The 26,631-nt window shown below is 42.3% G+C and overlaps 2 protein-coding genes across 2 annotated transcripts; both read left to right on the top strand.

The window, feature by feature from the left end:
• Positions 1 to 310: 310 nt before the first annotated feature.
• LOC120930743 (olfactory receptor 5A2-like) lies at positions 311 to 1,095 on the top strand. Its single transcript, XM_040341917.1, is given in 2 exon segments — positions 311 to 758; positions 761 to 1,095. Coding segments are annotated over 2 exon segments (783 nt in total).
• Positions 1,096 to 17,757: 16,662 nt separating this feature from the next.
• On the top strand, positions 17,758 to 18,717 carry LOC120930742 (olfactory receptor 493-like; the record flags this gene model as incomplete). Its single annotated transcript, XM_040341916.1, has 1 exon — positions 17,758 to 18,717. A coding segment is annotated over one exon (960 nt), but the record flags the coding sequence as incomplete, so codon positions are not given.
• Between the last annotated feature and the right edge of the window lie 7,914 nt (positions 18,718 to 26,631).

Below are 26,631 nucleotides of genomic sequence, written 5' to 3'. Positions count from 1 at the left end.
ATTTCCCAAGCTGTATTCAAAGGGTTTTCAAAGTCACAGGTTCACATTATTTGCTATCAATCATTTTGCAAAGTCAAGATATATTTTCCTTGCTATGGTTAATACATACAAAGTTATATAAATCTTTTCTGCTTTCACACAGGCCACACATAAAGGTAATGTCACCACATTCTTCTTTTTGGGATTTAACAACAATGCCGTATATAATCCGCTGCTCTTCACCTTGGTCCTTATTATATACATTGTGACAATATGTGGAAACTTTTTGATCATCATGTTGGTGTATTACAGGAAGACCCTTCATTCTCCCATGTACTTCTTCCTCTCCCAACTCTCTGTATCTGACATCATGCTGACCACAGATATTTCTCCCAACATGTTACATATTGTTCTACATGAGAGGACCTCCATATCCTTTTCTGGTTGCATCACTCAATATTATGTCTTTAGTTTAATAGAAGTATTTGAATGTTTCCTTCTGACAGTGATGTCCTATGACCGCTATCTAGCCTTCTGCTCTCCTCTGCATTATACCTCCATTATGAAACAAACACTTTGCATTAAACTCGTTCTTGCATCCTGGATTTTCGGCTGTTTGATGACATCAATATCAACACTTGGCTTATGTCAACTAGAATTCTGTGGACCAAATGTTATTGACCACATATTTTGTGATTTCAATCCTCTTGTGGAACTTTCCTGTTCAGATACATCCACAGTTCAAATTGAAGCCACCTTGTTGTGTGTTCCTGCGCTAATATTCCCTTCCTAGTGATAGTGGTTTCATATACTTATATTGTTTTAACAATATTAAAGATTTCCTCCTTTTCGGGAAGACTGAAATCCTTTTCCACTTGTAGCTCCCATCTCACTGTTGTGTTTATATTTTATGGAACCCTAATTGCTGTATATCTGATTCCAAAGAAAGGACAATCACAAATGATCAATAAGATAATGTCCTTGTTGTATACAGTGTTTACTCCCTTTGTAAACCCTTTCATATACAGCTTGAGGAATAAAGAGATCAAGGACAGTTTAAAGATGTTGTATATAAACAAAAGGCGTTTTTATTCAAAATCTTTGGTAAAAAGTTAAATTATTAGGATGCACTATATTACCAAAAGTATTGGGATGCCTGCCTTTACACACACATGAAGTTTAATGGCATCCGAGTCTTAGTCCATAGGGTTCAATATTGAGTTGGCCCACCCTTAACAGCTTTAACTCTTCTGGGAAAGCTGACCACAAGGTTTAGGAGTGTGTGTATGGGAATGTTTGAACATTCTTCCAGAAGAGCATTTGTGAGGTCAAGCACTGATGTGGACAAGAGGCCTGGATTGCAGTCTCCGCTATAATTCCTCCCAAAGGTGTTTCATTGGGTTGAGGTCAGAACTTTGTGCAGGTCAGTCAAGTTCCTCCACCCCAAACTCGCTCACCCATGTCTTTATGGACATTGCTTTGTGCACTGGTGTGCAGTCATGTTGGAACAGGAAGGGGCCATTCCCAAGCTGTTCCCACAAAGTTGGGAGCATGAAATTGTCCAAAATATCTTGGTATGCTGAGGCCTTAAGATGATCTTTCAGTGAAACTAAGGGGCTAATCCCAACCCCAGAAACACAACCCCACACCATAATCCCCCCTCCACCAAATTATGTGGACCAGTGCACAAACCAAGGTCCATAAAGACATGGATGAGTGAGTTTGGGGTGGAGGAACTTGACTGGCCTGTACAGAGCACTGACCTCAACCCAATAGAATGCCTTTGGGATGAATTAGAGTGTGATCCAGGCCTTCTCATCCACATCAGTGCCTGACCTCACAAATCCACTTTTGGAAGAGATGTCAAACATTCCCATAAGACACACTCCTAAACATTGTGGATGGCCTTCCCAGAAGAGTTGAAGCTGTTATAGCTGCAAAGGGTGGGCCAACTCGATATTGCACCCTACGGACTAAGGCTAGGATGCCATTAAGATGGGCACTTAAGCCGGGAGCTCCACGCTGCTTCGGTCCTCCGGTGCACATAGCGGGGATTCAGGGCCCTGTGACCCCCTACGGCCACTCCATCGGCCATCGGAACATAAAGGGCACACGCCCATGCCAGTGGGATCTGCAAAGCATAGCCTGGGACCGCAATTCAGGGCTATGAACAAGCTGGCCGAATCCAAGATGGCGGAGGAATCGCCTGGAATCTGGCCATCATATGCATCTGTGACCCGCTCTATCTCCCCTGGGACACCCATGAGTAATCAGATGGGACCATCTCACTCCCCAGCATCCACTGAGTCCTTGATAGAACAGACCATGGAGGATTTACTGAACTCTCCTCTGGGGCCTAATCATCTGCATGCTTTAAACAACCATGCCACATCTGACACTGTTCCTCACACATTTATACCAGCCCCAGATCTATTCTCACAACTGTCAGCCCTGCTAGACTGAGGATTGGCACAGAATGCAGCTAAAATCACAGGAGAGTTGAGGGGAGACTTTCAGATGCTAGGCTCCAGGATGGAGGCCATAGAGAGCAAGCTTGACCAGACTATCTCTACTACCAGACAGAACTCTAATCATATACAGGTCTTGCAGGACCAATTGGATACTGCATTATCCCGCATTGATGACCTTGAGAATAGGTCCAGGAGGGAAAATTTCAGGATCAGGGGGCTCCCAGAATCGATCACTGATACCATCTCTGTTGTACAAGATTTTCTTCGGCAGCTCATCCCTAATATACCACATCACAAGCTGGAAATCGATCGTGCCCACAGAACCCTGGGGCCCCCAAGGAAAGACAGCACCCCCAGGGACATAGTGGTCAAAACGCACTACTTCTCTGTGAAGGAAGAGGTGATGAAGCTGAGCAGACATCAAAATCCTGTTACATGCCGGGGTCATGCCATTCAAGTGTTTGCGGATCTATCACCAACAACTATTCAAAAGAGGAGAGCCCTGAAGCCCCTTCTCAAAGTTCTATCGCAACGGGACATTAAATATAAGTGGGCCTTTCCCTTCACTCTGAAGTTTGAATACAAGGGCAGGGCGTATTCGTTCCATAACTTCCAAGATGGAGAACGTCTACTCCTTGACCTGCGCCCCATCTCTCACGAAGCTGTGATGGACCTCTCCAACTCCGGTGCTGGATCTACTAAATGCCCTTCTCCTGCGAGCCCTCTGACGGGCACTTGGGATAAACCCAAATTCAAGAAGACCAAGGACACCAGACCACCATGAAGCCTCGAGTCAAGCGTCCTGGCAACAGATTAAAAAAGGACTCCTTTTTTTTTCACTTTTTGAACTCCCCCGTGTACCAGGGGTTACTGGGTCTTAAGCCCCCTTCTTGTTTTCCATTTTTTGGTTGTATTCTGTTTGCGGTTCCAAAAACAATTTGAACTCCAGGTTTAGACTTTCAATGAGATTTAATATGATTACTTGGTTATTAATGATACTTACATGGTGTTTAACCTTGTGCACGATGCCTGGGCGTTCAGAGCGTGGGTGTTGTTTTGCCTGGGGGTGGCGCGTTCCTGGGGGAGCCGCGCTCCACTCATTTTGCTTGGGGAGAGGGTTTAGGGCTCCCTGGGGATGGGCTCTCAGGGCCCCTTAGTTCCCTAGTTTTTGAAGACACTTTATATTTTGCTTTTGGTTACTTTGTGCGCCGGGGATGAGGCAGTGTTGCTGCGCCTCCACCTACCCCACGGATTTGGCAATGCCTTCTCCCTGGGTTGGGTGTCCACCCTGCTTGTGGGATGTGGATGTGCTAGACAGGTTACTGGGTGGTGGGTATTCACATACTTGCCGCTCATTCGGGCTCCAAGCGGGCTCGGGATCTCCTACCTCTCCCCCTCCTTCTCCCCTTTTTTTCCGCTCTATTCTTAGAGAGTTGATATTGAGAACCTGGAAAAGAAATTCCAGGCGCTGTGCTTGGACCACAAGAGAGACCCAGGTCGCTTTCCCGTTTCTCGTATCGATTCAGCTTGACTCGAACTAAACAGCATTTGACAGCCAATGCCGAAAAAAGCCTGAGATGGCAGGGGGCAAGGTATTACCATCTAAAAGACAAGCCTGGGTCTCTCTTGGCCTCCAAACTTATGCCACAGATCCGTACGTACGCCTTTCCCAAAATAAACATAGCGGGTCAACCTCCCATAGCGAACCCTTATAGAATTATGGACGCTTTTCACAAATTTTACACAGACCTGTATAGTGGACAGAGGGCAAAGATGACCCCCAATATGACTGATTTCCTGGACATTCTCCCCATACCCACTTTGTCAAAGGCCCACAGAGACCGACTCAAGGTCCCTGTCTCGACTGATGAGGTATTAGAAGTAATTAAAGGTCTAAAGACAAATTCGGCCCCGGGACCTGATGGGTTCTCTATTCCTTACTATAAAGCTTTTGCACCACTCTTGGCACCGCACCTAACAAATTTTATTAATTCCAAGTCCAAGGGGGACCCCATAGACCCGCAGCTAAACACCGCTTTCATCTCCGTCATTCTAAAACCTGACAAAGACCCCAGAGAAGTCAATAATTATAGACCAACGATCTAAAAATTATGACTAAAGTTATGGCCGACCGTCTTTCGTCCTTTATCGGAGCTTACATACACAAAGACCAAGTCGGGTTCATTCCCGGACGTCAGGGACTGGATCAAATTAGGAGGGCAATTGACATTGTTTCTATTTTACAATCCGGATGGGATAGCGGGGTGCTCAAGCTGGGATGTTGTTATCATTAGACTTGCAAAAGGCTTTCGATTCGGTCTCTTGGTCCTACTTATTTGCGATATTGGAGCGATGGGGCTTTGGTCCGAGATTTACGGGGCTCCTTCAGTCTCTCTATTCCTCCCCCGAAGCCAAGATCAAATTACAAGGACTGTACTCAGACTCCATCAAAATAAGGACAGGGACACGACAGGGATGTCCTTTATCACTGTTGATCTTTGCCATTGCGATTGAGTCGCTAGCTATTGCAATTCGATCCAACCATGACATAGCAGCGGTCCATGGTGGTCCTACCGTCCATAAATGCGGCCTGTTTGTGGACGACCTTATCCTCTTTATTACCTCCCCCACTACAACCCTCCCAGTTGTTTGCAGGCTCTTCGAAGAATTTGCAAACATCTCGGGTCTACGGGTTAATTATTCCACTTCTCAAGCCCTTAACATCTCTCTCCAGCCATCACTGGTCATCCGGCTGAAGGACTCTTTTCGCTTTACATGGATTGAGTCCTCCATCCGCTACCTAGGAATAAACCTGACCTCCAAATTCAAACAACTTTACCAGGCTAACTACCCTCCCATTAACAAAAAATTAGAATCGGATCTCAAACAGTGGCACCCACACCAACTCTCCTGGTTAGGGAGGATAAATTCTGTGAAAATGACCCTGCTCCAAAGGCTCCTTTATCTCTTTTGTTCACTCCCAATATCTATTAGAAAAGATCATCTCAAATCGTTCCAGAGCAAAGTAGTCAAATTTGTTTGTGGTGATTCGGGCCATTGCCTCGCAAGCCAAACTCTTTTTAGGCTACGGTCCAGAGGGGAATTGGGCCTGCCTAATCTGTTTTGATATTTTCAAGCGGCCAGACTCGCTCAGCTTTCCACAGTTTATTCTAGAATGACCAAACCTGACTGGGTAGAAATGGAGAGACAGGCGGTCCCTACCTTTATGCTTGACTTTCTTTTATGGAGTTCTCCCAAGGCTAGGCCCCCTATACTTGCCCCATCCTTATCGCACACTTTTGCAATATGGGATAAACTCAGGAACAATCTATTTTTAGTTTCTTCATGTAAGCCCTTAGCACACATTTTCCATAATCCGGACTTTCTTCCGGGCATGAACATGAGAGCATTCCGGTGGTGGCTGGATAAAGGGTTGTATCGGATCGGACACTTCTTTACCCCTGCGGGACCCATTTCCCTCCCCCACTGTATTAAGCATCTGGAGCTACCTGACTCAGAGAGATTCCGGTTTCATCAACTGTCCCGCTTCCTTCAATCTATCTGGTCTACGAAACCTGACCCTCCCCAATTCATTCCTTATGAACAATGGTGCAGACGTCTAACGGAGCAGAGGGGGGGATTTCCATAATCTATTCGTCACTTGCCATGAATGACCAGAAAATACCATATATGCTAGCATGGGAGGCTGACACGCAGGTATTCTGGGACATGGACACATGGCATAAAGCCTTTGCAAGATCATTTAATGGTATCCTCAATATTTCTCTTGCTGAAGCAAGCTTAAAGCGGAGGTTCACCCTAAAACAATTATATACTATTACATCCAGCATACTTCCAACATCTACAGCATGATGTTTTTTTATTTTTTTTGCCGTACATACCGTTTTATTGTTATTTTCCCCCCAGCTTTCGGGTTCTGGCTCCCGCGGGAATGGGCGTTCCTATTCAGAGGTTAGATGATTGACGTCTGGGGAAAAACTTCCCCTGGCGCATAAGGCGCGTCACCAGTTTTCCACAACTAGCCAACTTGCGAGCCAGCTCTATATGGCGCCTGCGCAGTCAGCTCTACACGGCGGGCGCAGGCGCCGTATAGCGCCATATAGAGCCGACTCGAAGGTCGGCTAGTTACGGAAAACTGGTGACGTGCCTTATGTGCCAGGGGAAGTTTTTCACCAGACGTCAATCATCTAACCTCTGAATAGGAACACCCACTCCCGCGGGAGTCAGAACCCGGAAGCCAGGGGGAAAATAACAATAAAACGGTATGTACGGCAAAAAAAAACAGCACACGGTAGATGTCGGAAGTATGCTGGATGTAATGGTATATAGATGTTTTTTAGGGTGAACCTCCGCTTTAAATGTCTTCACCAGATTGTATCTAACAACCCTCAGGCTCTCCACCATGTTCCCTTTGTGTTTCAGAGGGTGTCAAATGGGGGTTCCATGTTGCACATATGGTGGGAATGCCCGAAAATCAGAGGCTTTTGGAACAAAATTTTCCAAATAGCATCCAAAGTCACTGGTCTTATGATTCCCAGGTCTCCCTCGGCAGCTCTTCTCAACCAGTTAATCCCCAAAGCCTCGAAACCCACCCAAAAATATATTTTCTTTGTTTTCCTGGGTGCTAAAATTACCTTAGCTAGGGCCTGGAAGCACCCCAAGAACTCCATCACAGCGGCTAAACACAAGATATTGTGGATAATGTCACAAGAGAAAATGGTGAGCTCCTTCTTAGATAATTTTACACAGTTTAGGGAGACCTGGGAACCATGGGCTAACTACATGGGAGTAAATGATTCCATTTACATGTCTTGATGGTTCTGTCTGGGACTAGATCCAAACTGTATGCAGGTTCTCTATCTCTCTCTATTCCTACTCTTTCTTTTTTCCTCTTCCTATCCTCCCCCTTCGCATAGCCTATTTTTCTCCGAGTAGACAGGAGAACACTCTCAGGCACTACTAATCTCTTAGGGTATTATGCCTGCAGGAGGGAGTTCCCCATGGCAATTCCATACTATGATGTAAACAGTACAAGTTGTTGCAACCTGTTTTGAAAGTTGGCTGATCTTGTTGTCACTGGTACCCCTGGCGCAATTCAAGCCGTGGGGTGGGCCAAAGGGTGGGAGTCTGTTCTTCTCCTCCTGGTACAGTTAGTACCCATTGGGGGTGCGGGGAGGCCTGGAACGGGACTTGATCCTGAGAGTCCTAGGGGTTGCAAGTCTAACAGGTATTATAGTACAGGTGCTCTTGTTAGCAGATGTATACGGGTTGTGGCTCATTCCACACCCTATTGAAATGAGCAATATGATTTTGAACTGTTGTAACTATGCCTTTGTCTGCTTTGTTTTGTCATGTATGCCTATTAAAAATATTTTTTTTTTTGAAAGAGATAGAATTAAAAAAAAAAAAAAAAAGTTCACATGCGTGTAAAGGCAGGTGTCCCAATACTTTTGGTAATAAAGTGTATGTAAAATGAAAGGAAAGCTGACATTAGGCTTTAAAGCAATTAATCTTCTGAGCAATTATTTACTAGTATTGTATTGTATTGAGTATTGTATTTTGAGAAAAAAAAATAGTACAATCACAAACATAAACCCAAAGAGATCTTGATTACTCTCTATGGAATCTTTAATCTGTGAAGAAACATATAAATGTTTGTGTAAAAATAGGTTTCCTGTTCAGTCACTGAGCTTATCCACCGATATACATCATATGCTTTACAATATATATATATATATATATATATATATATATATATATAAGATACTTATTATTATTTTATCTCTTCCTCTCTTTCTATTTTTCTTTCCGTTCAAGATTTCATCTAGGTCTTATTTTTTCCCTATTAAATAGAAACATTGATGAGAAAATAAAAAGAACATTTGTTGAACAAGAACTATGTATTTGACGTAATGAGGACGTGACGTGCGTGAGGGTGGGAGGTGCCGGAGCGCTCCATGGCTGGAGGTAGCGAGTGGCGGGGGTCCGACGGAGCCAGCAACGGTCCGGTGGAGACCAGCGTGAGAGGCTGACATCCCGAAGACTGGAGTCAGAAACCCGCTCAGCGCGACCTGACACACTTGCGGGACCCAAGACCCAGGACTCAACAGATTCCCGACGGACCGATGTGACGGAAGTCTTCAGTCTCCCAGCGCAGCGGGTCCGGACGGACACATCACTGAGCTATAGAGACTGCCAGGACACAGACGAAGGAGGAGATCAGCAGGGAAAAGCGGAGCAGTGGCAGCAGGTCGTGAGAGGACCCCTAGGTTGGGTGAGACGCTCAGTTGAGCCGAGCAGGGTCGGGTGCCGTCCAGATCCCCCTCCTCCCCCACGGGGTCCCCCCCCACCGGGTCGGATGACTCATAAAATGTATGCCAAGAAATTGAACACAGAGAAGTAACTTTGGATGGTGACCTAAGGCAGAGATCAAGGAGGAAGGGTGGTAATTTATTATCATAGCCTCGTTAGTTTGAGGAGCTGTATAACCCTCATGTACAAGGTGGTTACTGATATAAAAATCCCTCAGGGCATCTGTGGAGCATAGCCCAGGGAAGAGACTCTGGGCTAAGACGAGAAGGTGATCATGTCAATGCGGGTACCGAAGTATTAATGGTTTGAAGAGCAGAAATCTATGCATGTGAATGATGGTCATAAATACACAACTTTGCAGGATTTATCTGAAGTAAGATATATAGGCGCCTGGTCTATGCTAGTAAATTCCTAGTGCTCATGAATGGGGTGGCAGTGAAAAGGGAAGTTTTAGCTATAAGCATCTGCATCTGCTTCGCGTCACCTGAACACCTGCTCGGGCAGGTCACCCAGTGAAAGGAAGATTGGTTAGAGAAAATACCGGGGTTAAATCACTAAAATACACTGCGGATATCACCCCTATAACGAGATAATCCGGAAGCTACAGCTGGATAGACCATAGTAGTAATTAAACTGGGTTTTAGACGGGCAGTAGACAGGACTCAACAGGGAAACGGGACGGAGAGGCCGCAGGTGGTAGCTCCGCTCCGGGGTTTTCTCTTCCCCTGGTGTCTCCTCCCTGATTTCTTTCTGGTCCTTTTCTTTCTTTTTTTAAATTGATTGATTACCCTGTAGTTTCTCCCTTTTCCCCTTTGCTCCTTATTTCTCCCCCACAGATAGACCAGTATACTTTGTCACGTGTGTGTTAAACACCCTAACTGGAGCAGAGCAGAATATACGACAATTTATGCGGTTTGACCTCCTAGGAGGGAGTGGAAGGGAGAGGAGCGAGGGGAAAGGGAAGGGAAAAGATAGTGAGAGAGGAATAGTTATCCCCGTGGGTAGTCACCTAAGTAAGGCTGAGTATAAGAAATAAACCTTAGAGCGCAAAAAAAAAAAAAAAAAAAAAAAAAAAAAAAAATTTCAAACTGGGGAAGAGAAAAAGACCCTCCAATAAAATGAATAGATCGACGAGAGGAGTCACTACAAAACCAACCAAGAATAATTCCGGGAATAGCTCTATTCAGCAATACATGACTCAAGAAGGGAGCCTGAAAAGCCCAGGACTCGCAAAAAAAACTGAAAAGAAGAAGAACCACATAAAAAAAGGCGCAAGCAGTGCGGAGAGTTCTAAAGGGGAAACGACAATAGAAAGCGAGCATGACCATAATATTTCTGAAGAGCTAGCTCAAGACACACAAGACACACAACCCCCCACAAAGGCTGAGATGAACGCAATGCTGCTGAGGATGGAAAATGTCATAAGGACAGAAATTAATAAGGTTAGAACAGACCTTGGAGGGCTCCGCGAAAGAGTGGAAGAGACGGAAAGGAGAATAGAGGAACAGGACCAGGAAATAAACTCCCTGAAAAAGAAAGTAAAGGCCCTGAGCGAAAGTCAAAGACTGGCGGCATATAGGATAGAGGACCAGGAGAATCGCAACAGGCGACAGAACCTTAGAATCAGAGCCATAGTAGAAGAAAAGGATGAAGACCTCAGAGTCATCATGAACACAATTTTTAACCCCCTGCTAGAGAGATCAGCAGAATCGAAGCCCCTTAAGATCGAGAGAGTGCACCGAGTGGGGAATCCCCAACAGACAGGAAGATACGGCCCAAGGGATGTTGTGGTACGTTTCAGGAACTACGTCGACAAAGCAGAAATCTGGGGAAGGCTCAGGGGGAAACCCCCTTTGAAATATAGAGAGACTGAGCTACAAATATTCTCCGACTTGTCGAAAGAAACATTGGCAAGGAGAAGACACCTGAAACCCCTCCTAGAGCTGATGCGGGCACAAAATATAAAGTATCAATGGGGTTTCCCGGCATGCCTCATAGGCATAAAGGGGGGTAAAACAGCACGACTAAGGTATCCGGAGGAACTGAATGAATTCTGCTCTAAAATGGATTTAATAGCTCCTGAGTTACCGGACTGGGTGGATTAGTTGGGTTCTGGAAAGTCTGAAATTTTGAGCAACTGGACGGGGCGGTTGGTGTGTGGGGGGGGGGAGTCAATGGAGTGCTCTGGAGCACCACCACGAACGAGGAGCCAAGGGGGAAGACGAGGAGTCTTTCAAGAGTGGCTCCCAGGCCAATAATGGGCCAGGGCGGGGGGGGGGAGGGGGGAAAGAGGGAGGGAGGGGGGGAAAGAGGGAGGGAGGGAGGGAAACGGGAGGGGGACCATCCGAACGACTCCACAAGAATTCTCTATCAAACTTATAAAAAAAAAAAAAAAAAAAAAAAAAAAAGTTAAATGACAGATATTAAGTTCCTATCATACAATGTAAAAGGATTAAACTCCCATACCAAGAGACATAAAATTCTTGGCGAATTAACGCAGTATAAAGTAGATATTGTTTACCTACAAGAGACCCACATCACCTTAGAGTCCAATATAAAGCTGCACTCACTTGAATATCCTGTATGGTATTATGGAGATACAGTCTCATCGAGATCTCGTGGGGTTGCCATTGGATTTTCGAGAGGAGTTAGATTCACATTGGTGGACAGAATGATCGACCCAGAGGGGAGATACTTGTTCTTGAAAATAAAACTAGGAGAGGAGGGTTACACCCTGGCAAATGTGTATGCCCCCAATGTGAATTCGGTTAAATATATCAGTAAAATCCTCAGAAAATTAAAAGATTTTGAGGAGGGACATGTGGTGCTGATGGGGGACTTTAACTTCTGCATGTGCCCGAGCCTCGATAGTACGTCCCTGGTACAGGGGAATAGTGGTGAGCAGCTTAAGCTATTGAAAAAACAAATGTCACAAAACCAAATGGTTGATGTCTGGCGAATCTGCAACCCCAAGACACGTGACTATACGTTTTTTTCCCCTGTACATGGGACGTACTCGAGGATAGACTACATCCTCGTGGACCACAGACTTTTGGAGAGGGTGGTTGAAGCAAGGTGTGAGATTACGACACTATCAGACCATGCTCCTGTAACCATGAAAATAAACACATCCATACAAATATCCATTCCATCTGAATGGAGATTGGATGAAGGTCTGTTGGGGGACGAGGAGGTGGTCGAAAGAGTACAGAAAGAATTAGAATGGTATTTCCGGGAGAATGACAGGGAGGGTATCTCAAGAGCAACTCTGTGGGACGCCCACAAAGCCTATATAAGAGGGATTTTCATTGCAGAAGGGGCAAAGAAAAAGAAAATAAGGACGAGTAAATTAAAAACATTAAAGGAGGAGATATATAAGCTGGAACAGGAACATAAAATACAGGGCCAAAAGAGGGAAACACTCCGTAAGTTAACTATAATAAGAGATGAATATAAAGCCCTTGCTGGGCAAGAAACCAAGAATTTCATGGAGAGGATAGAGAGAGAAAGATACGTCTGGGGAAATAAACCTAGTAAAAATTTGGCCAGAATGGTAAGAAAAAAGAAAACCAGGAATTTTATTGAAAAAATCAGGAACGGGAATGGGGACTTAGTATACGTGACAAATCAAATAGCAGAATCTTTTAGAAGCTATTATGAAAAACTATACGATGTTCAACAGAAGTATAGGGACCCAGCCGAAAAAAGGGATAAGATCAGGGAAGTATTACAGCAAACTAACCTACCGAAGATAGAAGAGTACGAGATAGAAAGAATGGAGGAATGTATAACCGAGCAGGAAATAAGAGAGGTCTTAAAAAATACCCCTAAGGGGAAAAGCCCCGGACCTGACGGCTTCACGCCAGCCTACATACAAAGGTTTAGTACCATCTTAGTCCCTAGACTTTGCCAATACTTCAACGGCCTGGGCCTAGACTACGAGATGAGTAGAGAGGCATTAACAGCTACGATCACTGTCATTAAAAAAGAGGGAAAGGACAACACGATCTGCTCAGGGTTTCGACCAATCTCACTCCTGAATGCAGACACTAAACTGTATGCAAAAATTTTGGCCGAAAGAATGAAGGGGGTGATGTCAGCTGTTGTCCACCCAGACCAGGTTGGCTTCATACCTGGGAGGGAGGGTAAGGACAATGGGGTTAGGGCTCTTTTACTCTTGGAGCAGATTAAAGAAAAAGGGACCCCCGGTCTATTCCTGTCAGTTGACGCTGAGAAAGCGTTCGACAGGGTAGACTGGGGGTTCCTGATACAAACATTAGAATATATAGGAATAGGTCCAAGGATGATCAAATGGATCAAAACTCTCTATTTCCATCCATGTGCTAGGATCAAGGTCAACGGATCTCTTTCAGCACCCTTCGAGATGAGAAATGGAACCAGGCAGGGGTGCCCCCTGTCCCCCCTCCTTTTTGTCCTCTCATTGGAACCCCTTCTGGCAATGGTTCGACAAAATCCAGAAATATATGGAGTAGAAGTAGGAGAAGACGAGCACAAATTGTCCGCCTTTGCAGACGATATTCTATTTTTTATAAGCAGCCCAAGAGTCACTTTTCCGAAATTAATAGCTACCTTAAAACAATATGGTGAGGTATCAAACTTTAAAATGAATACAGAAAAGACGGAAATCCTGAACATTAATATTCTTAAAGAGGAAGAACAATATCTGCGGAAGAAATATAACTTTACATGGCAAAGTGAGATAAAGTACCTGGGCATAAAACTAGCAAATAATTTTAAGAAAATATATAAAATAAACTTTATCCCCCTGCTCAACGAAATTAAAAGAGAAATTAAAAACATATATAATAAACCAATTTCGTGGTTCGGGAGGATAAATGTGGTAAAAATGGTCCTTATTCCAAAAATTTTGTATAAGTTTCAAATGGTCCCAATTTACCTGCCACCGTCATACATTAAGATAATCAACTCCCTCATAATGAACTATATTTGGAATAATAAAAAACACAGGGTGTCTGCTCAAACACTAAAACGGGCCAAGAAAAAGGGAGGCTTAGCGGTACCGGATATCAGATTGTATTATAACGCTTCGGTTCTCTCACGGGTTATAGAATGGGCTAAAGAGTCCCAGGATAAAAGATGGATACACATTGAATGCACATTAGCGAGGGCACAGTTAGGGAGATTAATTTGGAACCCACCACAATATAGATCTTTACACACGTCAACACACACAATTACACATAATGCGTGGAGGATTTGGGATAGATTACATAAACAATTAAAAACAAAATTCAACTCACCCTTAATAGAGTTAAAAGAAAATGAATATTTTTCACCAGGGACAAAAGAAGTTGGCGGAAATTGGATTACAAATAGAACACAGCTAAAAGATATAACACTAGAGGGTAAAATTAGGACACTTCACGATATCAAATATAAGATTGGAATTAGGGCGCTTGACGAGTGGAGATACTTGCAGTTGGTGTCATTTGTCAAGCGCCTCCCACACCCTTTGAGGACACAAGAGGAATACACTATTCTGGAACAAATGTGTAGCACCGAGAGCTCAAAAGGAAATATATCTAAAATCTATAACTACCTGCAGAAAACGGAAGAGTCGGACACGCTAAAATACATCCAAAATTGGGAAAGAGATTTAGGTGTCCCGAGGGGGAAAACGTCCATAGGAAGAATCCTGAACATGACTCACACCTCGGCGGTGGATGTAAAAACCGCCGAGATGAACTTTAAATGCCTGACGAGGTGGTATGCCACTCCAGATAAAATGGCCAAATTTAGAACGGAGGAGTCAGAGAAATGTTGGAGAGGTTGTGCGTCAAGAGGAACGATGGCGCACCTCTGGTGGGACTGCTTGAAAATTAAAGCCTATTGGAAAAAAATCTTGGCCCTGATAAAAGTAATAACAAAAAAGGAAGTAGAAGATAACCCATGGGTAGTTCTCTTCCACGGGGGGGAGGTACCAGAGAAGGAATATAAGAGTTCATTGATCCCTCATATGCTCAATGCAGCTAAACGACTGATACCCCTAAAATGGAGAGAGCTGGAAAGTCCGCAAATGTGGGAATGGATTGACTCCGTAGAGGATACTTATAGGAGAGAGAAATTAAAATATGGAGTTTATAAAAACAAGGTAGGGGAAAAGGATATGTGGGCATCCTGGTTGGAATTTAAAAAGACCTGGAGTTTCGCAGAAAACCTGAGAGAGGAATGGGAATGAAATTGCAATTAAGGGAATGAATTCATCAAGTGGAGTCGTGGGATGGTCCAGGGGGGGGGGTAGGGTGGGGGGAAGAGGGGGGTTTTTCTGTTGGGGAGGGGGGTAAAGGGGTTTGTTTTTTTTCTGCCACGTGGATAAAAAAATTTCTGTTATTGAAAATCTGTACTTAGTACAATGGATATAGTCCCCGTTGGGGAAAAAAAATAAAAAAAAAAAAAATAAAAAAAATAAAAATAAAATAAGTATAAAACATGATAAGTAATAGACCACAAATGATGCTAAACCAGATGTAGAGACGGAATTATGAATAAAATCATGAGCGTGTCTCTCGCTGTGGTGAAGTCTGAAGTGGCGGGAAAAAAAAAAAAAAAAAAAAGAACTATGTATTTAATTTTTGACATTATTTTTACATATTTGACAGGATTTTCACTCCCTTTGTTTTCCTTTTCTTTTTTTTATTCTTTCCATGCATGACATTCTGATTTTATACCATGCTCAATAGAAAAACTGCTAGAAAACTCTCTCACGAAGAAATGCATGTAATATTGTTACACTTTTATCAAAAATAAAAATAAAAAAATAGTCTATTTAAAATTAAGTAAACTTATCAACAAAATATGGGGCTTCATCAGAGATCATTAGTAAATAGAGTAAGTATTTATTTTTTTTATTTCGGACTAAGTTCAGTTTCTAATGCTTTAATTGATTGAAATAGTAAACATTACGACAAATTAGAAATTGTATAACTTGATCCATCCGTTTTCTTTGCATTGGGTAGCACAATTTTCCATGGGATAGTTGTCAAGTATGGGGCAGCTGCTTTGGGCCCCACAACAATGGCAGGGCCCAGGGCAGCTTCCCCTTTTTCCCTGCCTTAAAGATGGCCATCCTAGCTGAAAACATCCCAGTTCTTGCATGACCAGCATACTCACCGGATATGTCACCCATTGAGTAGACATGTGCATTTGTTTTCGTCCGAATGCATTTTCGTTCGAATTTCAGGTATTTTCGTTATCATTTTAACAAACGATAACGAAAGCACAGAAAACGAAAAACGAAAGATCCGACATGAACAAATGCTTTATTTTCATTTTTTTGCGGTCGAATGTGCCTAACCTTAACTCTATTAGTCCAATATTATTCTACATAAAAAGAAAAGATTTGACATAGAGAGAAAAGATTCGAAATAGAGAGACATGAAGATTTGACATTGAGAGACATGAAGAGTCAATTTTTTTTTTTTGTAAGATTCTGTCAAATCTTTTTTTTTTTTTTCTTAGAACATTCGACAGACACCATAAGCCTTCAATGACAGATTCGACGTAGAGAGACATGGAGATTCGACATAGAGAGACATGAAGAGTGGAGTTTTTTTTTTTTTTTAAGATTCTGTCAAATCTTTCTTTTTTTTTTTAGAACATTCGACAGACACCATAAGCCTTCAATGACAGATTCAACCTTAATTCGGATTTGTGGACAAATGCATTTTTTTAATGAAAAACGAAATAAATAAAAACAAATTTCGGGAGTGACTAAATATTTTTTTTGGACGAAAACGAAATTACGAAACAAAATATTTCAGTGTGCACATGTCTACCATTGAGCATGTTTGAGAGAAATTGTCTTTTTGTGTACATAGAAAAGTCATAGATCTTTGAGTTCAGCTCATGAAAACTATGGGCAAACACAAATGTGTTGCGTTTATAATTTTGCTCCATCTGAGGGTCTGTGCACTCTAGTCCACGCCCTTGAGGGTCGTTAGGTGTCGATTTCTGCGGGCACCTGTAGGTAAGCACATTTCTGATGTTTTTTTGTTGAGCACTTGGACCACCTGTCATGTTTTTTTTTCTCTTTTTTTCAAATATATTATACTAATAATATTTTTTCTTTTGCTTACACAATATTGTATCTATATGGTGTATCTATATGATATCTATATTGTTTGAATGTTTTACCTTATATGGCTAATCTGAATATGTTTTCTATCTAGTTATAACTATTAAAATGGATGTCGTTTTCCCCTGAGGAAGCGGAATCCGCAAAACATGTCGGGAATTTTTTGTCTGTTTTTTTCAAGTAAACTACAATCCTGCTATCTGATGATCACTGGCATTTATGATATCAAATGAATCATAGGTTTTAATATGTATTTTTTGTATATCTTTTTGTATTGAATAAAATTTATTTTTGTAATTTTTTATATAAGACACTCTTCTTTCTCATGATTACCACCTAAACAGACGCACTGCAATTTATCCCCCTTTTTTCAATTTGTCCACAATTTATATATATATATATATATATATATATATATATATATATATATATATATATATATATATATATATATATATATATATATATATATATACTCCCTTCTTGCTATGTTTTTTTTTAACAAATCATGTATGTACTGTATAAATGTAATTTATTTTTTGCCCAGAGTTCCACTTCTTCTCAATGGTCATATCATTTTTCTTACATTAAAAATAAACTAAAAGAATAGAGACTGTCCAATTAGCAAAGAAAACATGTACTGAGCTTATTAATTAAGATGAAGCCAAGGTCACTTCAATCTACCAAATATGCGGTAAAAAATAAAAATGTTTCGTTTTTTTGCTTTGTTTTTTTAATTTGCCATTCCCAAGCTGTATTCAAAGTCACAGTTTCATCTTATTTGCTATCAATCGTTTTGCAAAGTCTGCGTATATTATTTCTGTTATGGCCAATACATAAACAGTTTTATAAATCTTTTCTGCTTCCACACAGATCACACATAAAGGTAATGTCACCACATTCTTATTTTTGGGATTTAACAGCAATGCTGCATATAATCTGCTGCTCTTCACCTTGGTTCTTATTATATACATGGTGACAATATGTGGAAACTTTTTGATCATCATGTTGGTATATTACAGCAAGACCCTTCATTCTCCCATGTACTTCTTCCTCTCCCAACTCTCTATATCTGACATCATGATGACCACAGATATTTCTCCTAACATGTTACATATTGTTCTACATGAGAGGACCTCCATATCTTTTTCTGGTTGCATCACTCAATTTTATGTCTTTAGTTTAATAGAAGCATTTGAATGTTTCCTTCTGACAGTGATGTCCTATGACCGCTATCTAGCCATCTGCTCTCCTCTCCATTATGTCTCCATTATGAAACAAACACTTTGCATTCAACTAGTTCTTGCGTCCTGGATTTTCAGCTGTTCTATGACATCAATATCAACACTCGGCATAAGTCAACTAGAATTCTGTGGACCAAATGTTATTGACTACCTATTTTGTGATTTCAATCCTCTTGTGGAACTTTCCTGCTCAGATACATCCAGAGTTCAAATGGAAGTTACCTTGTTGTGCTTCCCTGTGCTAATATTTCCCTTCCTAGTGATAGTGGTTTCATATACTTACATTGTTTCAGCAATATTAAAGATTTCCTCCTTTTCAGGAAGACGGAAATCTTTTTCCACTTGTAGCTCACATCTTACTGTTGTGGTTATATTTTATGGAACTTTACTTTCTGCATATCTGATTCCAAAGAAAGGACAATCACAAATGATCAATAAGATAATGTCCTTGTTATACACGGTTTTCACTCCCTTTGTAAACCCTTTCATATACAGCTTGAGGAATAAAGAGATCAAGGACAATTTAAAGATGTTGTATATAAACAAAAGGCTTTTTATTCAAAACCTTTGGTAAAAAGTTAAATTATTAGAATGCACTTTATTACCAAAAGTATTGGGACATCTGCCTTTACTCACACATGAACTTTAATGGCATGTCAGTCTTAGTCCGTAGGTTTCAATATTGAGTTGGCCCACCCTTTGCAGCTGTAACAGTTTTAACTCTTCTGGGAAAGCTGTCCACAAGGTTTAGGAGTGTGTGTATGGGAATGTTTGACCATTCTTCTAGAAGAGCATTTGTGAGGTCAAGCACTGATGTGGACAAAAGGCCTGGCTTGCAGTTTCCGCTATAATTCCTCCCAAAGGGGTTTTATCGGGTTAAGGTCAGAACTCTCTGCAGGCCAGTCAAGTTCCTCCACCCCAAACTTGCTCATCCATGTCTTTATGAACATTTCTTTGTGCACTGGTGCACAGTCCTGTTGGAACAGGAAACTGTTCCCACAAAGTTGGGAGCATGGAATTGTCCAAAATGTCTTGGTATGCTGATGCCTTAAGATGTATTTTCACTGGAAGCCCAATTCTTGAAACACAACCCCACACCATAATCCCCCTCCACCAAATTATTTGGACCAGTGCACAAAGCAAGTTCCATAAAGGCATGGATTAGTGAGTTTGGGTTGGAGGATGACCTAAACCCGATAGAGCACCGTTGGCATGAATTAGAGTGGAGACTGCGAGCCAGGCCTTCTCATCCACGTCAGTGCCTGACCTCACAAATGTGTTTCTTGAAGAATGGTCAAAAATTCCCATAGACACACTCCTAAACCTTGTGGACAGCCTTCCCAGAAGAGTTGAAGCTGTTATAGCTGCAAAGGGTGGGCCAACTCCATATTGAACCCTACGGACTAAGACTGGGATGCCATTAAAGTTAATGTGTGTGTAAAGGCAGGCACCCCAATACTTTTGGTAATATAGTGTATATCTGTTTAAACTTGTAGAGAACTTGGTGTGCACTGGTCTCCAAAAATTTGACTTCTACCGTACTGAACCAATGCTTAATAATAAAATTCAAAAGTGCAGCGCTGTGAAATAGAATGAAACAATGTCCAAATGAGTATATACAATCTTCAAAAGATTCAAAGTGTTGAAACAAAGAACCTCCACCGAGATTTCAGTGTGCAGATATAAAAACACACCACACCCTGTGCAGTCAAACTGCTTACCAGATTAACATCATTATAGGCATGTAGAATTAGATAATGCAGGAATCAATGGCAGTCGCACTTCCTCTCGGAAAGTAAAACATCCACAAATCGCATAAAAGGTGGGAAGACATCCACAACTCAAAAAGATCCAAAGGTATGTATTGCGTTCATCAGTACAAACAAGGGGGAACCAAGAAATGCAGAGAAGAAACACAATAGTGAAGCCCGTATGTGAAAGCAGCACACAATTTATTGTAATGTACTTACAAACATAATGGGTAAACAGGCATCAAATAATGTAAAGGTTCCATGGAGTAGAGCGTACATGTGTCAGGTCAGCCTTACATGTTTCATCCAACAGGATTTCTTCAGAGGCGTGATGCTTAATAATAAATTGTTATTAGAGTTCTATTGCCCAAATTAGGTTCCTAAAAAAGGCCTAAACACCCTTCAGACCTTCACTCCATGGTACCTCTTACAACTCCTCTTAAACTGTGTTTTGTTTTTGTTGAGATTTCTGCTTTATGGGCCTGTTGGATCCACTTTCAAACAACCGCCAAATTTAACAGCCTGAGTAACCCACCATCCCAACCCCCAAACAGAAATTCACAGTAATCTGACACCAACAAATAACTAGATGACACTTGTAGCTAAAATACCTTTACTCCCCATCAGCGCCTAACCTACCACTCAAATTGCTTAGGGATAAACACCCTCTCTCCCGTTACAACCTGCTGGAAGGAAAGGGAGGTGGTTCCCTATCCCCCACTTTACCCGTCCCTTTCCCTTCACTATCCTACTCTTCGCCCACATCTCTCTCCTACTCTCCCCTCTATAACTCTTTTTTCCCACCTCTTCATACTCTCTTCAGTGAAGGGTACTCCAGGATACCTGACGGATCAGCCAAGAATTAATTCTGCAATACCACACCTAAAAGACCCCCGGTAACCGTGAGACAATTCTTAATGAACAGAGAATGCAGAGAGTACTGACCTTTATTGGGCGGGTATACAGTTTATATTTGGTTCAACCTTACCAATCAAAATAGGGGATGGGGGAGTGGTTAGTAAAGGGATACACTAAATATCATTAACAATGAAGTTATTTAACCTCTAAAGAACATGGCTGACATAAGGTTACTCAAGTAGATACAGTTACACCAGTGTTTCTCAACTCCAGTCCTCAAGGTGCCCCAACAGGTCATGTTTTCAGGATTTCCCTCAGATGAAATGGCTGTGTTAATTACTAAGGCAGTGAAACGGATCAAATCACCTGTGCAAAATGATGGAAATCCTGAAAACATGACCTGTTGGGGCGCCTCGAGGACTGGAGTTGAGAAACCCTGAGTTACACCATCTGGCTTTGACTAACAAGTCTTGCTCTTCCTGTCGCCGGTTTCGTGTCATACAAAGAGGCAAACAAGTCTAACCCGCAATCTTTATATAGAAGATACAAAGTATAAATAATTATGCAAGCTATCTTGTTGTGCCTTGCAAAAAGTCTTTACAAGCTGGAAATACAGAAATTAGTTAACCAACTCAAGTCTGAGAATGATATATGAACTTATAGCCCCCCAAGATGGAGTCACTGTTGTTCAGTCATATTACTACATTTATCATCTAACATTCCCTCTGACATACAATGACCTCACTTTAAACACTGATTACACTACCTTGCATGAATGCACACCGGTTCATCCTACTACATTTCAGGTACTCCAAGTCCAGCTGACATATGCCAACCCCTGTCTTAAATTTTAGCTCCAACCTGCACACTACAAATACCTAGGTACTGTATACCCATGTATCCTTCAACATCCAGATTCATTTTGCCCTTAGATGTAAACGGTTCTCTAAAGCCGCGTACACACGATAGGTTAACCAGAGGACAACGGTCTGAAGGACCGTTGTTCTAGGTTAACCTGTGAAGCTGACTGATGGTCCGTCGTGCGTACACACCATCAGTTAAAAAAACGATCGTGTCAGAACGTGGTGACGTAAAACACAACGACGTGCTTCGACTTGATTCTGAGCATACACACAATCATACACACGATCGGTGGGGCCTACACACGATCGGTTTGGACCGATGAAAACGGTCCTTCAGACCTTTGTCCTCTGGTTAACCTATCGTGTGTACGAGGCCTTAGCGAACACTTAAATCCCACCCCAGAGCCATGGGCTATAAGGTCTATTTACTCAATATCCTTATAACCATCAAGAGACACTTACTGTATGACCATCTGAATCCTCATTACATGACTCTTCCAAATGGTCAAAAAAATGTAAGTAACCATCTAGATAACAACAGACCGGCCAGTGACTCTAGATAAGACTGTTCCCAAAATGTTCCGTACATCAGTGAACATAAATTATCTTCAACACTTTATGTAGAGGTTATAATACATGTTTTTATCAATGTACTACTTGTATCTGTTCTAAAAGACATGTGCTTCTTTTATTCTCAATAAAAATCATTATGATTGATTTACCGGATGCAAAATGTAAGGTATTTTGGTCTTGTGTCTTTGTCCTCTAAGGCAGTTTCCTGGTTTATTGCCATTAGCATGGAAGGACATTTTTAACCTCAAGGGGCCAGATTCACAAAGAGATACGACGGTGTATCTACAGATACACCATCGTATCTCTGACGTAAACTGGTCCTATCTATGCGCCTGATTCATAGAATCAGATACGCATAGATAGGGCTAGATCCGACAGTGTTACACTGTGTTACACTGTCGGATCTATTTTTAAATTTAAAAATGGCGCCGGGGGCGTTCCCGCTGATTTACAAGAAATAATATGTAAATCAGCGAGATACGCAAATTCACGAACGTACGCAGACCCGACGCAGTCTTCTTACGACGTTTCCGTAGCGGCGTACCCGTCGTATACTTACCCTTTCTTTTATCAGGCGCAGCCAATGTTAAGTATAGCCGGCATTCCCGCGTCGAATTTGAATTTTTTAACGTCGTTTGCGTAAGTCGTTCTCGAATACGGACGGACGTCGTTTACGTAAGCGTCGCAACCACTGACGTCCTAGCGACGTCAGTGGGAGCAATGCACGCCGGGAAATTTCGCGGACGGCGCCTGCGCATTTAAATCGGCGCGGGAACGCGCCTGATTTAAATATGACACTCCCCTAGCCGCGGAATTTGAATTCCGCTGGGGGATTTAGGATCCGCCGTCGCAAGTTTGGAGGTAAGTGGTTTGTGAATTAGCCACTTGCCTCCTAAACTTGCGGGAGCGGATCTTAATTCACGTAGATCGAGCGGATCTATAGATCCGCTGAGCTACGTGAATCTGGCCCCTAGAGCCTTTTTCAAAGTCATCTAATAAGAGCAGGCAAAGGTCACATCTGAGTTGCGTCATTGATCGGATATGGAAGAGGATATATTGGATTTGTTTTGGGCCTCCAAGATCTGTATCTGGGAGAATAATTCTTGAATTTGCCACGCCCTCTGCCTCTTAGCCCTTGCACTCATTTTAATAAGAATCCCTCGTATGAATACCTTATGGGCGTTCCATGGTACAAATGAATCAGCAACAACATTTGCATTATACTTAAAGACTTCAAGCAGTGGTTAAATATATTATGTCATAAGAAGTTATAAAGGCTATACAATCTTTTCTGAATGGGAAGGCTCCAGGTCCAGATGGACTCTATTTTGAATTTTATTAAATTAATGCAGAAACTGTATCCCCAAGGTTTGCAGAATTGTACACTAAAAGCCTAAAAGATGGAGTCCTTCCAGACTCTATGAGATATGCCCATATTGTTTTGAGTCATAAGGCATCTAAGGACCCAAAGCTTTGCTCCTCTTATAGGCCTATAGCCTTACTTAACCTTTCTAGCGGTAATCCCAAGTGTGGCTTGGGGGTAAAGTTTCAGTACCAAAAGCGGTAGCCCAGAGCCACAATCGGGATTGCATCGCAGGATCCAAGTACAGGTTACTTACCTTGTCCCCTGGATCCTGCCATGTCTCCCCGCTATTTGTGTGCGAGCCGCCGTGTCTCTGCCGTGTTTCGCTCGATTTACAGTGCCAAAGCTCCGTTTCCTGCGAGCGTTGCGATACACGGGGACGGAGCTCAGCCCCAAATTCAAAAAGTGAAAAACACAGTATAGATACAGTATATTGTAATCTTACAGATTACAGTAAAGTATCAAATAATTACACATCCCCTTTGCCCCTAGTGGTTTGCCCAATGCCCTGCATGCAGTTTTATATTATAAATACTGTTCTTTCTGCCTGGAAACTGGAGATTGTCCATAGCAACCAAAAAGTGTCCCTTTGCTTCATACCTGGTTTTAGAACAGCTAGAAAACAGTTATAATAAATTAGAATCACTTGCAGAATTGAGCGATAGTGATTTGTGGGGAAATTCATCATCAAACACTGAAAGTAATGACAGCGACAATTCTGCAACTGAGCGCATTTCTGTGTTTTTTAGTTAAATACATTATTGAATAATTTTTATTATTATTATATTATTATTTGTTATAATTATTTATATTTATTTATTATATTATAATTAATGATTTTGTGTATCCAACTTTATCATACCCAGGATGTCTACTAGACTTGTTTGGACAGATTTATGTGAGTTATTTCTAAGGCCCCGTACACACGACCAAACATGTCTGCTGAAACTGGTCCGCGGGCCAGTTTCAGCAGACATGTTCGGTCGTGTGTAGTTACGAGCGTACAGAATTTCAGCGTACATTTGCCCGCCGGGCCGTTTTTCAGCAGACATTTATTTCCAAACTTGTTTTAAAACCGTCCGCTGAAATCCTGTCCGCACGGACATGTTTGGTGGTTAGTACACAAAAGCAACGTACAAAAACCCTGCGCATGCTCAGACTAAATGAGGCCACGGGAGCGCTCGTTCAGGTAAAACTCACGTTTGTTTGGGATATGGCACATTCGTCAATAGAAAGATTAATTCTAGCAATAGAACACTGAAGAAAACGAGCCAATAAACAACAGTTGATGCCGTCGTTTTATTCATTCTTCTCTTGCTAGAAAAAACCCGTTCTTTTGCTGATGTTATTTCAACTGAGTTGTTCCATACTGAAAAGTGACATTTGTTGCCTGGGATGTAGTAAGATTTTAGCAATCTTTTATAGGCCCGACGTATCATATTTTTTAGGGTCCTCCACATGTATATCTTTTATTTTTTTTTGTTTAATGTTTATCTTTGCCACTTTTTTTATGTGTATATAGTTATGTCACCATTTAGATTTTTGTGTTACCTATTTTTTTATATTTTGCTTTTGTTTGTATTTTTTCCTTGCTTATTTTTAAGGTTGTTTCAATTGTCTACCATGTTGGCACACCAAATGCACCCCCCCCCCCCACAGGACTTTGTGTAATTTTTAGATGAAACATTGGATTTGTTTGGAATGTTTGATGCCTAAAATAATCCCCACAGTATAACAACCAATAGGCACATTTTTAAATTAAACAAAAAGCCATTTATTTAGGCAAATGTTAAAAAGGAAACAAAACAGAATGGCAGCACTTGAACAGCTAGCAAAATACATGCAGACTTGCATTTCAAACATGGTGAAGGATAAACTAGCAAACCTCAGGAGGCACACAAACAAAAATTTGAAGCAGCAGCACATAACCAAAGGAACCCAAGCTGTGGTAGTCCAAACAAGATGCCATTTGTGGGGGATCAAATGGAAGGCAGGGAATCAACGTCTCCTCTTCCTTACAACCTTCCTTCCAGGCTGCCTTCCAGCGGATCTTCCCTGGCCCCTTGCAGGTGGGGATGATGTGGCAGCAGGAGGATGGTGTTCAGCAAGCCGGGCCGGGTCACATAGCCCAGTGTCTGTGGTCAGCAGCTCCCTCTCCATCCACCAAAGGGCCTGGTTGATCACGCCCTTTGCCAGTTGTTTCTGCTCCTCCGTCCCTTTGTTCAGATCGTGTGCCAGGGAGGCACTGTAGGCCTCAGTGGGGTTGAGGGGGGCCCTCATGATGGCACTCGCCTCCTTAATCATTTTGATGCTGGCTTCCTCCACTGGCCCCAATTTCTTCTTTCGGCCTGGTGGCCTCATCTGGAGGGGAGGAGCCTGGCTGGTGGTGGTTGTCCTGGGGAGCTGCTGAACGCCACTGGGCCCGGCCTCCTCCTGGCTGCCACTGACCCCTTCGGCCTGGCTGTCAGTGAGGAGAGGATCTGCCACCTCCTGGCTGGTCTCTTCTTCCTGTGTAAAAAAAAGGGACATGTTTTAATATATTTCTAAATCTAATCACTCACATTTTCATGCTTGAATCTACTTTTTTGGGGCTAATTTAAACTTGAACAGACTCACCCTCTGACCCCTGCAGTTGTCATCCCTGACACCTATTTCTTTGCCCACGACTTTTGAATTATTTTTCCCAGCTTGTCTTTTATTTTACAATATCAAGTCAATAATCCAACAATAATTAATATTAGTCCAGAAATATTTATGAAACTACTATACCTCATCATCGTAGAGGCGCAGATCTGCCTCTCTGTCAGCCAGGCCCTCTTCATCCGACTCTGCAGGGCTGTTGTGATCTGGGGAAGTCCCGCTGGAAGGTAGCGTGGAGGGAAGGCTGGGAGTCAGACTTGACATTGATGGCCTGCCCTCCAGTTGATCCCGCAAAAACGACATCTGGTTAAAATATCATAGCTTGGGTTCCTTTGGTGGTCTTTCTGCTGCTCCAGATCTTAGCTGCTTTTGGTGAGCTTTGTACGCTCTCCTATATGTGCCCCTGAGGTTGGCAAGTTTATCCTTCACCATGTTGGCAC

The sequence above is a fragment of the Rana temporaria genome, chromosome 3, assembly GCF_905171775.1.
Source record: "Rana temporaria chromosome 3, aRanTem1.1, whole genome shotgun sequence".
Classification (NCBI taxonomy): domain Eukaryota; kingdom Metazoa; phylum Chordata; class Amphibia; order Anura; family Ranidae; genus Rana; species Rana temporaria.
Note: the sequence above shows the minus strand (reverse complement) of the source record. Positions and strands in the feature narration are given on the sequence as shown.